Here is a 15,930-nt window from a genome sequence, read left to right as displayed (position 1 = left end):
CAAAATACTAGCCGATCTGATCCAACAGTACATTAAAAGGATTATTCACCACGACCAAGTGGGATTTATTGCTGGGTTGCAAGGTTGGTTCAACATCCGCAAATCAATCAATGTGATACAATACATTAATAAAAGAAAGAACAAGAACCATATGATCCTCTCAATAGATGCAGAAAAAGCATTTGACAAAGTACAGCATCCTTTCTTGATTAAAACCAAGGGATAGAGGGAACATACCTCAATATCATAAAAGCCATCTATGAAAAATGCACAGCGAATATCATTCTCAATGGGGAAAAACTGAGAGCTTTCCCCCTAAGGTCAGGAATGCAGCAGGGATGTCCACTATCACCACTGCTATTCAACATAGTACTAGAAGTCCTAGCCACAGCAATCAGACAACAAAAAGAAATAAAAGGCATCCAAATCAGCAAAGAAGTCAAACTCTCACTCTTTGCAGATGATATGATACTTTACGTGTAAAACCCAAAAGACTCCACCCCAAAACTGCTAGAACTCATACAGGAATTCAGTGAAGTGGCAGGATGTAAAATCAATGCACAGAAATCAGTTGCATTTCTATATACCAACAACAAGAAGAAAGAGAAATTAAGGAATCAATCCCATTTACAACTGCACCCAAAACCATAAGATACCTAGGAATAAATCTAACCAAAGAAACAAAGAATCTGTACTTAGAAAACTATAAAATACTCATGAAAGAAATTGAGGAAGACACAAAGACATAGAAAAACGTTCCATGCTCATGGATTGGAAGGACAAATATTGTGAAGATGTCAATGCTACCTAGAACAATCTACACATTCAATGCAATCCCCATCAAAATACCATCCACTTTTTTCAAAGAAATAGAACAAATTATCCTAAAATTTGTATGGAACCAGAAAAGACCCTGAATAGCCAGAGGAATGTTGAAAAAGAAAAGCAAAGCTGGTAGCAACACAATTCCAGACTTCAAGCTCTATTACAAAGCTATAATCATCAAGACAGTATGGTAGTGGCACAAAAACAGACATACAGATCAATGGAACAGAATAGAGAGCCCAGAAATGGACCCTCAACTCTATGGTCAACTAATCTTCGACAAAGCAGTGGAAAAAAACCAATGGAAAAAGACAGTCTCTTCAACAAATGGTGTTGGGGAAAATTGGACAGCCACATGCAGAAGAATGAAACTGGGACCATTTCCTTACACCACACCCAAAAATAGACTCAAAATGGTTGGAAGACCTAAATGTGAGACAGGAGTCCATCAAAATCCTAGAGGAGAACACAGGCAGCAACCTCTTCGACCTCAGCCGAGCAACTTCTTCCTACAAACATCGCCAAAGGCAAGGGAAGCAAGGGCAAAAATGAACTATTGGGACTTCATCAAGATAAAAAGCTTTTTCACAGCAAAAGAAACAGTCAATAAAACCAAAAGACAACCGACAGAATGGGAGAAGATATTTGCAAATGACATCTCAGATAAAGGGCTAGTATCCAAAATCTATAAAGAACTTATCAAACTCAACACCCAAAGAACAAATAATCCAATCAAGAAATGGGCAGAAGACATGAACAGATATTTTTCCAAAGAAGACATCCAAATGGCCAACAGACACATGAAAAAGTGCTCAACATTGCGCGATAGCATCAGGGAAATCCAAATCAAAACCTCAATGAGATACCACCCTCACACCCGTCAGAATGGCTAAAATTAACAAGTCAGGAAACGACAGATGTTGGCAAGGATGCGGAGAAAGGGGAACCCTCCTACACTGTTGGTGGGAATGCAAGCTGGTGCAGCCACTCTGGAAAACAGTATGGAAGTTCCTCAAACAGTTGAAAATAGAGCTCCATATGACCCAGGAATTCCACTACTGGGTATTTACCCCAAAGATACAAATGTAGTGATCTGAAGGGGTATGTGCACTCCCAATGTTTATAGCAGCAATGTCCACAATAGCCAAACTGTGGAAAGAGCCAAGATGTCCATCGACAGATGAATGGATAAAGAAGATGCGGTATATATATACAATGGAATAGTATGCAGCCATCAAAAAACGAAATCTTGTCATTTGCCATGATGTGGATAGAACTGGAGGGTATTATGCTAAGCAAAATAAGTCAATCAGAGAAAGACATGTATCATATGATCTCACTGATATGAGGAATTCTTAATCTCAGGAAACAAACTGAGGGTTGCTGGAGTGGTGGGGGGTGGGAGGGATGGGGTGGCTGGGTGATAGACATTGGGGAGGGTATGTGCTATGGTGAGTGCTGTGAATTGTATAAGACTGATGAATCACAGACCTGTACCTCTGAAACAAATAATACATTATATGTTAAAAAAAAAAAAAAAAGAGAGAAGATAGTAGGAAGGGAAAAATGGAGGGGGGAATTGGAGGGGGAGATGAACCATGAGAGACTATGGACTCTGAGAAACAAACTTAGGGTTTTAGAGGGGAGGTGGGGGGGATGGGTTAGCCTGGTGATGGGTATTAAAGAGAGCACGTACTGAATGGAGCACTGGGTGCTATATGCAAACAATGAATCAAGGAACACTACACCAAAAACTAATGATGTAATGTATGGTGATTAACATAACATAAAAAAGTAAAATAAAAAACAAAGAGTGGGTGGCTTAACCCACTGGGCCATCCAGGCGCCCCTGACTTTTCCCATTTTTAACTGTTTATTCTCAGTCTTGTAGGTTTATCCTCATCTACCTAAACATTAAATACGTGTTCTTTGATCAGAACAGAGCTTTCATGATATGAGAAGATGATGTGGAGAGAGCAAGCAAGTGAAATCACTAAGTCACGTGCATTTCCAGAGCCCTGAAAGTTCCTTCCATGGCCAACTTCTTGGCAGGCAACCTGTAAAGTCATTTAGGACTCCATGCTTGGTTTAATGCTCTGAGGTCAGTGTCTTGAAATTCTTAACAATGTCATCTTTGAATGTGGGTTTCGTCAGAGTCAATGGGACAACGGAGCATGTGCAGGAGCAGAGGCGAGACTCCAGAGACAGTATGTGTGCGCTGTAGTGGTCCTGGCTCCCGGTGCTGCCACAGCGTGCACACAGCAGTGGACCCTGCGGGCAGGCAGCAGCCTGGGACAGTGCAGAGCCTTGGGGAGCGGGGAGCGGGGCCAGGCTGGGGCCTGCGCAGAATGGAGGTTGTGACGGCAGCAGGCATGCATGGAAAAGTGAAGTGACTTTTCTAACTTCAGAGTCAGCCTCTTGACTCCCAACCTCTCACCTCCCTGCTGCTTTCCTGGTCTCCATGACCTCATCCTGGTGACCTGACTTGTTCAGTGATTTTATATGATTCGTGACATGGTGTATTCAGTGATCATATGTGAGAGCTTCTTATTAACCTACTTTAAAGTGTAAAAGAATGGGGCACCTGGGTGGCTCAGTCGGTTAAGCATCTACCTTTGGCTCAAGTCATGATCTCAGGGTCCTGGGAGCAAGCCCCATATTGGGCTCTGTGCTCAGCAGGGAGCCTGCTTCTCCCTCTCCCTCTGCCTGCCTGTCTGCCTACTTGGGATCTCTCTCTGTCAAATAAATAAATAAAATAAAAACCTTAAAAAAATAGGATAGCATTAAATTACTAAAACATGAGGTTATGATAAATAATAGTAAGTAGAGAAGGACAAAGGAAGATAAGCAAAAATATGTGAAAATGCTATTAGTACAATATAAAATTGTATGGAGCTAAAGGTGAGACTTGCATATTAAATTATCTGTTGGAGCAGGAGTCATACCCCAAAACTTCTCCCATGAAATGTATAAGAGATCCTATACTCAATGCACCTGTAACTAGTCAACACGGAAGACCAAGCATTTAAAAAAATAGGACTTGCTTAACAAAAGTTCCTATAATTCCTATCACTCAAAAGATACTTTTAGTTTACCATAAAATTCAAACTTTACATTATTTAATGCTAAATAAACACTTATAAGCCATCTAAAAGGACTCATTCCTGTTGATTAAATTGGGTACCAGTTTTTTTTCTACTGATGTAAATACAGTAAAATGATAACAAGATAACACTATACCCTAAGTTCATAGTGGTTTGCTTCAAAGAGAAGGGAGAGCGTTGGACTAGGAGGCACACAAGGCGAAGGTCTAAGGTACTAGAAATGTTCCATTTCTTATGCTTTTCAGAGGTTCCTGTATGCCCCTCCCCATCCCATTTTCCCCTTTATCTTTTATATATCCTATATATTTTATACATTGGCAAATATAATAGTGTTTTTTGAATAAAGAAAACGGAGAAAGACAAATGTGGTAAAGGCAGCATAAACAAAATCTCTGAATCAGAAATAAATATGTCCTGAAGGGTCAAAAATGTTTTGGGCAAAAGATGGAAAGGGATAGAGTCAAACAGGTTTAACTCAAAGGAGAGCTTCAAATACCAGATTAAAGCAGCAATTAGTTAGAAAAGGAAGGTCTTCAACAGTTTATAGTAACCAATTCAGTACAAATTTAAGGCCTTTCAGTTCTGTCTTTACAGAATCTCATTTATGCTCTTACTTCTCCATGCTCCCTGGCCCTTCTTACCTGGCCATGGAATACAATATTAACCTCCTAACTAATCTTCTTGTTTCTATTACCCTTGATTTTATGCACAATGACAGGTCTTACCTGATTTCACTAAATCTTTTGTTATATACCCTTCCCCGTTCCTCCTGTATACCTTTGTTCATGTTGCTTCCTTAGGCTAAAGTGCTCCTCCTGCATATGCCCCATTCATTCAATTAATAAATATTTTTGGGCAACTACTATGCACAGAGCTCGGTTCTGGGCCTTGAGATACAGGAATGAAATAGACAAGGTCCCTGTCATTACTGAGCTTCTGTTCCACTGCCAGCAGGAAAGAAATAAGTAAATAAACTACTAATTGCAGATAGTGGGTTTTGCCATTTAAGCAAAAATAGGGTAATGTGATAAGGAGAGTTCGGTGGTGCTACTTTTAAATAGGATGGTCAGGGAAGTCTGCTCTAAAGAATGGACATATGAACTGAGACTTGAATGATACAAAGAGACTTTGGGAACATTTAGACATCAGCTAACTCCCTCTTCCAAATCTCTGATAAATCAATTTGTATATAACTTGTGATACTCAGTATTTTTCTTTCTTTCTTTTTTCTTTTTTTTAATTTTAACTAGGCTCCACACCCAACATGGGGCTTGAACGCTCAACCCTGAGATTATGAGTCACATGCTTTACCAACTAAGCCAGCCAGGTGCCCCCTTAGTACTTCTATTTCACCACTATTTCTGTGCATGCCTGACTATAATCTTGAGGAAAGGATCCTACTTTATATTTCCTGAAGAATTTAGGACATTTTGCATTTAACAGCACTCACATGTTATTTGTTGACTATACCTTTAACAGCTTCCGTAAGTAACTGAAATAACGGACTAAAATTAACCGTGAATATCTCTGGGAAGTGGGGCTGAGAGGAAAGAGGTACTTTTACTTTGGACTTTTACTTTACCTTCTGTAAAGTTTGCATTAAAAAAGAAAACATGTATTACTTTAATTATTTAAAAAAAACTTTAAGGAGCGCCCGGGTGGCTCAGTCAGTTAAGTGTCTGCCTTGGGCTCAGGTCATGACCCTAGGGTTCTGGGATCAAGCCCCACATCGGGCTCCCTGCTCAGTGGGGGAGCCTGCTTCATCCTCTCCCTCTGCCCCTGCTCATGTGTGCTCTCTCTCTCTCAAATAAATAAAATCTTAAACACACACACACACACAAAAAAAAAACTTTAAACAAGCCAAAACCCATTATGTATGAAAAACACGGTCTCCATAGTTTTCAAATCATAGCACATAAGGTGACTTAAGAATAAGCTCTAAGGTTAACATGGTTATTGCAAGGTATGAAACCATAAGCTTTGCTTAACCAATAGTTGTGCAAACTAATTCGCCTGACTAAATATATTTCTGAACACTAGAGTTTTTTTTTTTGTTAACTGCTCTGAATTGAACTGCTATACCTTAGATATTTTCTAAGAATGAGGCAATTGGGTCAAATACTCTTAAGTTATAAATTTAAAACTTTTATTAAACTCTATAAGCAGAAGCTTACAAGAATAATATCACAGACCAAATGTGATGACCCTAGTCATCAGCAATGCATTCTACAAGGGGAGCTAATCAGAGGCTTAGTTACTGAAAATGGTGTCTATTGGTCAAGGCTAGAGATGACAGAATTTTTTTTGTCTTTTAGAAAAAACACAGAAGTAGATAGATGTTAAGTCATCTACTAGCCAAGTATATACTATTAAAATCTGATTCAGGGGCGCCTGGGTGGCTCAGTCGCTTAAGCGTCTGCCTTTCAGCTCAGGTCATGATCCCAGGGTCCTGGGATCGAGCCCCGCATCGGGCTCCCTGCTCAGCAGAGAGCCTGCCTCTCCCTCTCCCTCTGCCTGCCTCTCTGCCTGCTTGTGCTGTCAAATAAATAAAATCTTAAAAAAGAATAAAATAAAATCTGATTCGTCATGTGTGTTAAGTTTTGAAGCACGGTAAGCACAAGGAATGGTTAACTTAGAGGTGTGTATTTGGAGGGGCGATTGGCTGGCTCAGTCAGTAGAGCACGAGACTCTTGATCTTGGGGTTGTAAGTTCAAGCCCCACGCTGAGTATAGAGATTACTTAAAAATAAAAAAATCTTTAAAACAAACAAGCAAACAAAGGGAGTGTGTAGTTGGAATACTACTACTACTAACCTGAATCGTTTGAGATGTAGTCTGAGAACCTGAGGTAGGTGGCAAATCATAAGCTGTTTTTGTGCTTCTGTGAGTACAACTGATTTTGAAGAAAACCTTCTATGCTTTGCTGTGATATCAAAGACAGAATGAGAATCAAATTTAAAGATACAAGGAAATGCTGAGTAAACTTTAAATACTTTAGACATGTATTATTAAACATCTTCTCTGTTACAGGTATTGTACTGTGCTAGAGATAAAGACATGGCCTTGCTCTCAAAAAACTTACAAGCACACAATTAGCACACAATTTAAGAGCTAGTCAGGCAGACAGACATGTAAACAATTAAGTCCCTGATTTAATATACTCCTACAAATAAGGCAAAAGAATGATCTAGTAGGTGCATGGGTGGCTCAGTCATTAAGCGTCTGCCTTCAGCTCAGGTCGTGGTCCCAGGGTCCTGGGATCGAGCCCCACATCGGGCTCCCTGCTCAGTGGGAAGCCTGCTTCTCCCTCTCCCACTCCCCCTGCTTGTGTTCCCTCTCTCGCTGTCTCTGTCAAATAAATAAATAAAATCTTTAAAAAATAAAAAATAAAAATGGATTTGACTATGCCAATTAATAGGAAAAGTTAAAACTTTCCCTAAGCATACTTTAATATACTCTCCCCAAATTCTTAATTTAAAAAAGTATCATAGTCAGTCCATTTACTGAGGCTAATTGGAATCCCAGGGGGGCAGGTCCTTAATAGCTCAGAACACCCTTCCCCACTTCCTGACAAAGCAGTCCTCTTCCAGCTCTGAGCCTGAGGCCTCCCCCTCAGTGTCTTGCTTTTGCTATTTTAGTACCAGATCTTAAACAAGTGGCACTTAGGATTCTTTTTGTTGTCTCCTCTGCTTCTCTAGAGGTCCACCCATGAATTGTGCCCTGAAGCTTCTTCCTACCAGTTTGCTCTGGACACCCAGGAGCTGTCCTTCAACTTACACAGCAGCTCTCACTCCAGCCACGGCAGCAGCTGCTTCTCGTGGAGGAGGTGGAACCCCGCGAGGCTGTCCTTATAAGCTGTCTCCATTTGCCACAGGTAGCCTGTCCTCCGGGTCTCTGCCCCTGAGATGCAGGTATCCGGTGCTGCTGAATGTTTTGGACCTACTCTTGGATCATCTCCCTGAATATATGGCCAGTATAGCTAGATAAGTGATATCAACTACCTGACTTATAATTTTAAACATCTGCCTTTATGTATTAAATTACAGCAGCTGTTTTAGGACTTTATTTGGTAGACCCAGTAAACACACACAAACATGTTATAAAACCATATTCTGCATTCGTTCATGTTATCTTTCTATTCCCAGATTTGGTGGATGAAAGCATCTAGGACCATTCACATTTATTTCCAAGAAAAAATTTCACCATTCGAGTTTGATAAAGTTTATTTTTTTCAAATCTTATAAATCCTAGGCTACTTATCACAGGGTTCCTATTAGCACTCAGAAAATGTTAATATAAGTCATTCTAAAAAAACCATCAATTGGGGCGCCTGGGTGGCTCAGTCGTTAAGCGTCTGCCTTTGACTCAGGTCATGATCCCAGGGCCCTGGGACAGAGCCCCACATCAGGCTCCCTGCTCGGCGGGAGGCCTGCTTCTCCCTCTCCCACTCCCCCTGCTTGTGTGCCCTCTCTCGCTGTGTCTCTCTCTGTCAAATAAATAAATAAAATCTTAAAAAAACATCAATTGATGTAACATTTCTTCAATACCAAAACATCCAGTATTTCTTTTATATTACCTTCGAAGTTTAAAACCCTAAGATCATTTTTTTCAAACATGGAAATTAGAGAGAATACCTGCAAATATATAGCATAAACACTAAGATACCACATGCACATTGATAGAGAAGATAAAGACTCGAAAAAGACACAGCAGATCTGTCATGATTTTGTATACAATTTCCCTCGAGGAGGATGCTTCCCTTTAATTGAAATGAGTGTTTCATCCCCCAGTGCCGCGTTCCTGTGTTCACCTCTAGCAGAGAGTTTCTCATAATAGATCTTAATCATCTGTTTCTTCCATTAGGTATGTGAGCACCTGGAAAGTGTTTTACTTCTATCCATAGCAATTAGAACAATGACTAATATAGAAGAGATAGTCATTAATGATCTTTGTTTTTACGAAGCCAATCTCCATAGCAGTAGTTCAACTATATATTTCCTATCATATAGGTACACTTATATACATATATTATCTATATGTCAATGTTTTAATATGTAGCAAAAAGACTCATAAAGCAAACATTTTATTTAGTACTAAATAACATGCCTTCCTTTTACTATTCCCCATCGCTACTTTATTCTGCCTCACATATTAAGTTCAAATTTCTTATTTTATGAATCCTTTCTCTCCACAATTGACTATAGGGTCAAAAAATTTTTGATGTCATCAATAAGGCAAAACAAACACATAGCTCACAAATGCCAATTATAAAGTAGAAATACCTATCCCAGTTTCTTTTGGTGAACTAACGAAGTTTATTTCCATAACTGCTACTTTAGGAATTTCTTTCAGTTTCCTCTCATTTGTGTTTCTCCTTGCTAATCTTAGAAAAGCAAAGAGAATATACAGTCGCTACTTACAGTTACAGTGGTCACATACGTAGATTTTTCCTTCTAAAGCTTCAGTTTCTGTAAATTTGGCCAGCATTTCAGTAACCAGACATGGCTGGGAAGCAATATCTTTTCCATTGCATTGGTATCTTTCTGGAAATTCCAGTGATAAATCCCAGAAAGGTTCTATGGTATTTGATTTGTTGTCACATGCAAGACATGTAACCTGCAAATAAAAATATTTGTTTCTCAGATTACAATCCTGTCAAAACATTTACTCCCTTCACTATAGAGGTCACTGCCAGTAAATTAGATTTTCTTCTGAAAATGCACCATCAGAATTCTGAGTAATCTGCTTTATATTATTTTCAGAGTTTTTTTTTCATATAATTTTTCCTTTCAACGACTGTCAGTAAACCCACTATGTACTGGTGGGCTTTAACCAATAAGCATTCAAAAAACTCCAAGGGCATTAGTCAAATCTGAATGCAGGCAAACAAACAAACTGTGGACTCATTTAATTAGGTATACATTGTGTGTGTGTGTGTGAGAGAGAGAGAGAGAGAGATGGCGGGGGGGGGGGCGAGAGAAAGAGATTTATATGCATTTAATGTGTTTAGAATATTAGATTTGTTCTTTGCCCTTTTTCCTAACTTATCTTTCACTAATTTTCTCTCCCCAAATCCCTATAACTTCTTAACCACAATACAAATAAAATACTATTTGTATATTTTTAAATATAGATTTTGAAGCCCTAGCAACTGATAATTTCAAAAGGCAATACATTTAACGTAAATGATGTCATACTCTCACTTAAAGCAAATGTCACTACATTAAAATCCTCACCAAATACAGGAACCACAAAGAGTATAGGGCAGTTCTAACAAGTGAAGCACTCAGCACGACTTAATGCCAACAAACACTGCACAAAACTGAAGACAGACTCTATAGATCTAATAATCCCTACATGATAGATTACTAAACTCTCTTATAAAGAACACTCTTCGTGTTTGTTTGGAGACTCATTAGGGCAGGGTTTAACCTTTTGAGAACAGTTTCTTGAATAAAAAAAAAAGAAGCCATTCCAGGAACCAACCATCTGAATCTCCAGTTTTCTAAGAGTTTATTACGTGTCTGAAAGGAAGAGAGAAAAAAGCTGGCATAATAATTTTTATTAATTTCAAAAGTCATCTATAAAGGAAAAAATAAGCACATAGGCACCCTTGCACTATTCAAAATATAAAATAGTAACTTTCTGGAAAGAAATTTGTAGCCAAGGATCAAAAGTCCTACCCTTTGACAAAGTAATTTCTAGGACTCTGCCTTAGTGAAATCATTAGAAGAAAATGTACTGTGACATTATAATAACAGAAAAATTGGAAATAGTTTACAAGTCAACAATACAGGAATGGGTAAATAAATTATGGTATATACATATAATGGACATTGACATGCTATGAAAAAAATGATCAAGTATTTCAATGACTATGAAAAATCTTTATATTAATAATGAAAAAATGAAAAAAGCAGGTAAATTCATCATGACTGAACAAGTAGGAGAAAATAAATATGTGCAGAAGAGGGGCGCTTGGATGGCTCAGTCAGTTAAATGTCTGCCTTCGGCTCAGGTCATGATCGCAGTGTCCTGGGATGGAGCCCTCTGTTGGGCTCCCTGCTCTGTGGGGAGTCTGCTTCTCCCTCTCCCTCTGCTGCTCCCCCTGCTTATGCTCTCTTTCTTTCTCAAATACATAAATAAAATCTTTTTTTAAAATGTGCAGAAGGAAGGGGTGTGCAGGTGGCTTAGTCAGTTAAAGTGTCTGACTCTTGATCAGATCTTGATCAGGTCTTGATCTCAGGGTCAATGAGTTCAAGCCTTGTGTTGGGCTCCACATGGAGCTTACTTAAAAATAAAATTAAATAAATAAATAAATAAATAAATAAAACCCTAAGCTTTAAATAAAAAAAAAATAAACTTTTTAATGTACAGAAGAAAAAAACTAGAAGAAAGTATACCAAAATGTTAATAGTTTTATGTGTGGGTTGTGGGGTTATGGGATAAGGGGATGATTTTTCTCTTACTGCATAGATTTACTGTATCATACAGGTTTTCTATGACTATATATTACTTCTCTTTATAATAGTGCATTTTAAAACTTTTTTAAAAGTAAGCTCTAGGCTCAACATAGGGCTTGAACTCACCACCCCAAGGATCAAGAGCTTCATGCTCTACTGACTGAGCCAGCCAGGTGCTCCTACTAATGGTGCATTTTAAACTTTTGCATAAAAGTGGTGGAAAAATAAAATTGCATGCAAACACAAGAAACAACTCTTACTTGCTAAATGGCACAGTGTAGAATCTTTACATTTCTGAAACATTAAGTGGAGTACACTTCAAAGAGAAACCCTAAGAAACATTTGAAATACTTAAACTACATGGGTGCCTGGCTAGAGCATGCAACTCTTGATTTCAGGGTTGTGAGTTTCAGCCCCACGTTGGGTACAGAGCTTTAAAAAAAATTCAAAAATATACATTTAAGCTACATTCCAGAAAAGTACCTATAAAGACAAAAGATGGTATCACTACTGTGAAAGTTGAACTGAGGAACAGAGGCAGGCCTACAAGGAGAAAGATATGACCTAACAGCCCAAATGCCTAAAGCAAAAAAATTTTAAAGCTCTGTGCGATGGAAAAGTAGAGAGCCTTATGTCTAGTAGTAGTTTACCAATAAGTCCACTCATTACAGAGAGCTATTAATTAGATGGGAGATTCTGGTTTCGTGATTCCTTTTCACAACAAAGGAAACTTTTATAGCTATAATTAAAATAAAGGAAACCATTCAGGATCATTCTCAATGAAATCACATTTATTTACTTTAAAATTTCCCTACCTACTTGTCCCCTTTGGTTTTACAGAAAGTCCTCCAGGGCTACTTCTTGGTTCCTGAAATTATTCAGATCCGTTCTCAGGGCAGCAGCATCTTCAAATGTATTCCCTGTGGGGTTAAACCCTCTCTTCTCAACCCCTCGGAGAATGAATTTAATATTATCAACCTAAGAAGTTGTTTCCTGATTCCCTCTCCCCACAAAAAAATCATTGCTACCATAGATGAAAAACTGCTTCCAGTGATTCATGAAGGAAACATGTAAATCAGTGAAACATTGTAAATCAGTGAGCTGACTTCTGCAAAAGCAATCTATTTTGACGCAAAAACAGTACTAGCTCTAGCTCTAACACACTAGAAATACAGAGAAAATGCATTTTTTAGGCTTCATTTTATGAATTCCCCAAGATGAAAATAAGATTTTAAAAAACCCATACCTGACTAAGAAGTTGTCCATGAAAAATATTATTCACAACATTCAGAACCTGTTTGATAAGTTTCCTTTGAGAAGTGGGGATGAGAGCTGGTAACCTAGTACCAGTAGTCTCTAGTTCATGTTGTATTTTATCCAAAAGTTCACAAAGAAATTCCTGAGCATCCTGTTGGGCATAACCACGAAAAGCTGGAATTAGTCTCCACACGGAGTGTAGCATAGCAAATGGTGAGACCAAGGCCCACTTTCCAGACCACATGACTTGGAACAAAGTATGCAATTCATGACAGAGAGAAATGTATTGTGAACTCGGCTCCCTTCGCTGAATAAGTTCCATCTTTCTACTCTTTGATGCTCCACCACTTAGTCCTAATGATAAAGTTGGATGTCTGGAGGGAGCGCTGCCTGTATCTTTTTCTTGGCATTCATTCATTTGATACACTGTATCTGTGATTGGTGGATGCTTATATGGTGATCTTGCCTTATCACTAGCTGTCACAGCCAGCCATCGGTTCAGATCAAGTTTTAAAAAACATTGCCGAAAAATAAGTAAATGACTCAACACTTGAAGAACAGAATTCATATAGCAAGTATTTCCCAAATTTCTCAATCCTGTTACACCAGGGGTTACTATTGGCCTTCGTTTACCTGAGGAGTCACTGGCTTTTTTTAATCTTACATCTTCTGAGGTAGATACTACTTTATCTTTTGCTGGTGATGCTGGGGTTTGTAGTGGAATTTGAACAGGAACTATTTCTACTGTGGTAGATTGAGCTAGACCTTGCAAACGTAAACTCTTTCTGGGATGAATAGTTTCCAGCTCTGCTTTAACTTGATACTCTAATTCTTGTCGTCTTTTCTTTACTTCTCCTTTTGCTATTTTTTCCTGAAATTGTTCCTCTTGCCTTTTTCTTCCAATGGGTGATTGTTCAAACCAAGTTCGAAAGATTTTACTCATTAATATCCTTCTCCTGTGCCAAAGAGCAGTATACATTTGATCTTCATTTTGAAGCAGAGATTGGGTGCCATCATACAAGTAGTAAGTCTCATCACTTGTACCCATAGACCGCAAAACCCTTCCACTACGAGTGGTGCACTGATAATTTTGACTTTTGATTGCACTTAACATACTTCGTAGTAACTTCAGGTCTCCAGTTGCATTATCATTAAGAACATAATCATCACAAAGGTAACAAAAAACATACATCTCATTCACCTCCAATGCGACAGGATGACTGCTTTCTTGAAAGTGCTTGAGTGCATGTTCTTCAATATATCTTCCACAGGCAACATGAGAACAGCTAAGGCAAGCCCAAATCGACTCAGTTGTATTGCAGTCCACACAATGCCACTTCTGAGGGTTGAGGATGGAATGGTCTTGAGCAAGCCGCAACTGCCCAATGTGTTTACATTTATCCATTGTTAACATTTATTTAGTCTAGCTGAGAAACACATAATCCAAACAAGTCTCTGTTCACGATACCTGAAGCATCTGAAAACTAAGCAGAACAATACTATTTTTTAATAAAAGAGCCAATATTTTTATAAGGTATTTTACCAAGAATTATTTTATTTACTTATTTTTAAAGATTTGATTTGTTCATTACTCAGTTGAGAGAGAGAAGGGGGCGCCTGGGTGGTTCAGTCCAGTAAGCGTTTGCCTTTGGCTCAGGTCATGATCCTGGGGTCCTGGAATCAAGTCCCTTCTAGGGCTCCTGCTTGGCAGGGAATCTGCTTCTCCCTTTGCCCCTCCCCCCACTTGTGCGTGTGCAAAAATAAACAAACAAAATCTTTTTAAAAAAGAGAGACAGAGAGAGAGAGAGAGAGAGCACAAGTGGAGGGGAGAGGCAGAGGGAGAAGCAGACTCCCCACTGAGCAAGGGGGCCTGATCCCAGGACCTGGAGATCATGACCAGAGCCAAAGGCAGAGGCTTAACCATCTGAGCCACTCAGGTGCCCTTCAAGAATAATTTTGTAAATTTGCTTCCTTTCCTCCCAATTTCTGGGCCGCCTGTCATAATACCATACGCAGTTCTCACTTTTCCCTTGCTCTGGAGGTCTCTAATCTCTCATCTGCCTTGCTCTGAAAGAACCCACACTTCCCTTTACTTTCTTTAAAAAAAATTTTTTTTTAATTTTCTGCCACCATCTACTGATAAAGGATGGGTAATGACCCCTTTTCAATGAACGAGAATAAGATCCATCCTTTTACCCAACAGTCGAGGGCAGTTGACAAAACTACATTCCATTTCTTAAAAATTGGGGCTGGCAAGACTCAAATATATCTCACAAATATCTACATTCTGAGAGCCCTATCCACATAGTTATTAAAGCATAACCATAGTTAAAAGCATGAGGTCTGAAACAAAAACTTAGAGGTAAGAATTCTACCTCTGCTACATACTGTTTATATGTCTGATTTGAGCAAATATTTTAACTTCTCTAAAATTCTTCTGTAAAACAGGAAAAAAATCATACCAACTTCAATGAAGGATTGAGATAATATATTTGTTTAACACATAGTAAACACCCAATAAATGGTACTATAGTCTATTCTATTTATTATTATTTATTATTATTATTCTATTCTATTAATAGTCTATTTATTTAAATAAATCACAGTATTCTACTTAATTATCATTTTAAATTTAGCTTTCCACTACTAAATCAATAATGACCTTCAATTCATGGCTCTATAACATACTTCAAATTTGATAGACTTGACAGTTTACCTATGGGAAGGAGAAAGACACAAGAGGAGAATAGTTTTGTGTTTGAATAGCCTCTCAGGAATGTGCAAGGATATAAGCAATGAGAAAAAAGGAAAAATACGAACTGGATGGCAATATAAGGAACTTTTACGTTCTGGTGGGTCTACACACTATCTGAAATTATAAGCTTATTCTAAAAACAAAAACAAAACCCCACCCCAACAAAACAATCAACAATACCTGTATGGTTTTGACCCAGACACATGTTCCTTTATCATAATAGAGTCAAGAATACTTCTGCTACAACTGTCTAAAAATAGGGGCACCTGGCTGACTCAGTGGGTGGAGCATGCAACTCTGATCCCTGGGGTGTGAATTTGAGGCCCATGCTGGGTTAAGAGACTACTTAAAAATAAAATCTTCAAAAATAGATAAATAAAAATAAAAATAGTAATCTAGTTAAAAAGTAGGGATCACAAAACACTTTATTGGGGTGCCTGGGTACCTCAATTGATTAAGCGTCTGCCTTCAGCTCAGGCCGTGATCCCTGAGTCCTGAGATTGAGCCCCATGTCAGGCTCCCTGCTC

The 15,930-nt window shown here is 38.6% G+C and overlaps 1 protein-coding gene across 8 annotated transcripts in view; it reads right to left on the bottom strand.

Annotated features, from left to right (window-relative positions):
- The window catches only part of USP44 (ubiquitin specific peptidase 44), a 55,786-nt gene that overhangs the window by 4,944 nt on the left and 34,912 nt on the right, over nt 1-15,930 (bottom strand). For all 8 annotated transcript variants that reach the window (XR_003519640.2, XM_027591750.2, XM_027591752.2 and 5 more), the window contains 3 exons: nt 12,638-14,132; nt 9,349-9,544; nt 6,743-6,851 (listed from right to left, as the gene is read on the bottom strand). Coding sequence is in view for 7 of the 8 variants with exons in the window: in XM_027591750.2 (XP_027447551.2) it covers nt 6,743-6,851; nt 9,349-9,544; nt 12,638-14,062 (1,730 nt within the window). In the remaining variant the exon portion in view is untranslated. The remainder of the gene's footprint in view (nt 1-6,742; nt 6,852-9,348; nt 9,545-12,637; nt 14,133-15,930) is intronic.

Source organism: Zalophus californianus, chromosome 9, assembly GCF_009762305.2.
Source record: "Zalophus californianus isolate mZalCal1 chromosome 9, mZalCal1.pri.v2, whole genome shotgun sequence".
Taxonomy (NCBI): domain Eukaryota; kingdom Metazoa; phylum Chordata; class Mammalia; order Carnivora; family Otariidae; genus Zalophus; species Zalophus californianus.
This window is presented reverse-complemented; position numbering and strand designations above follow the sequence as displayed.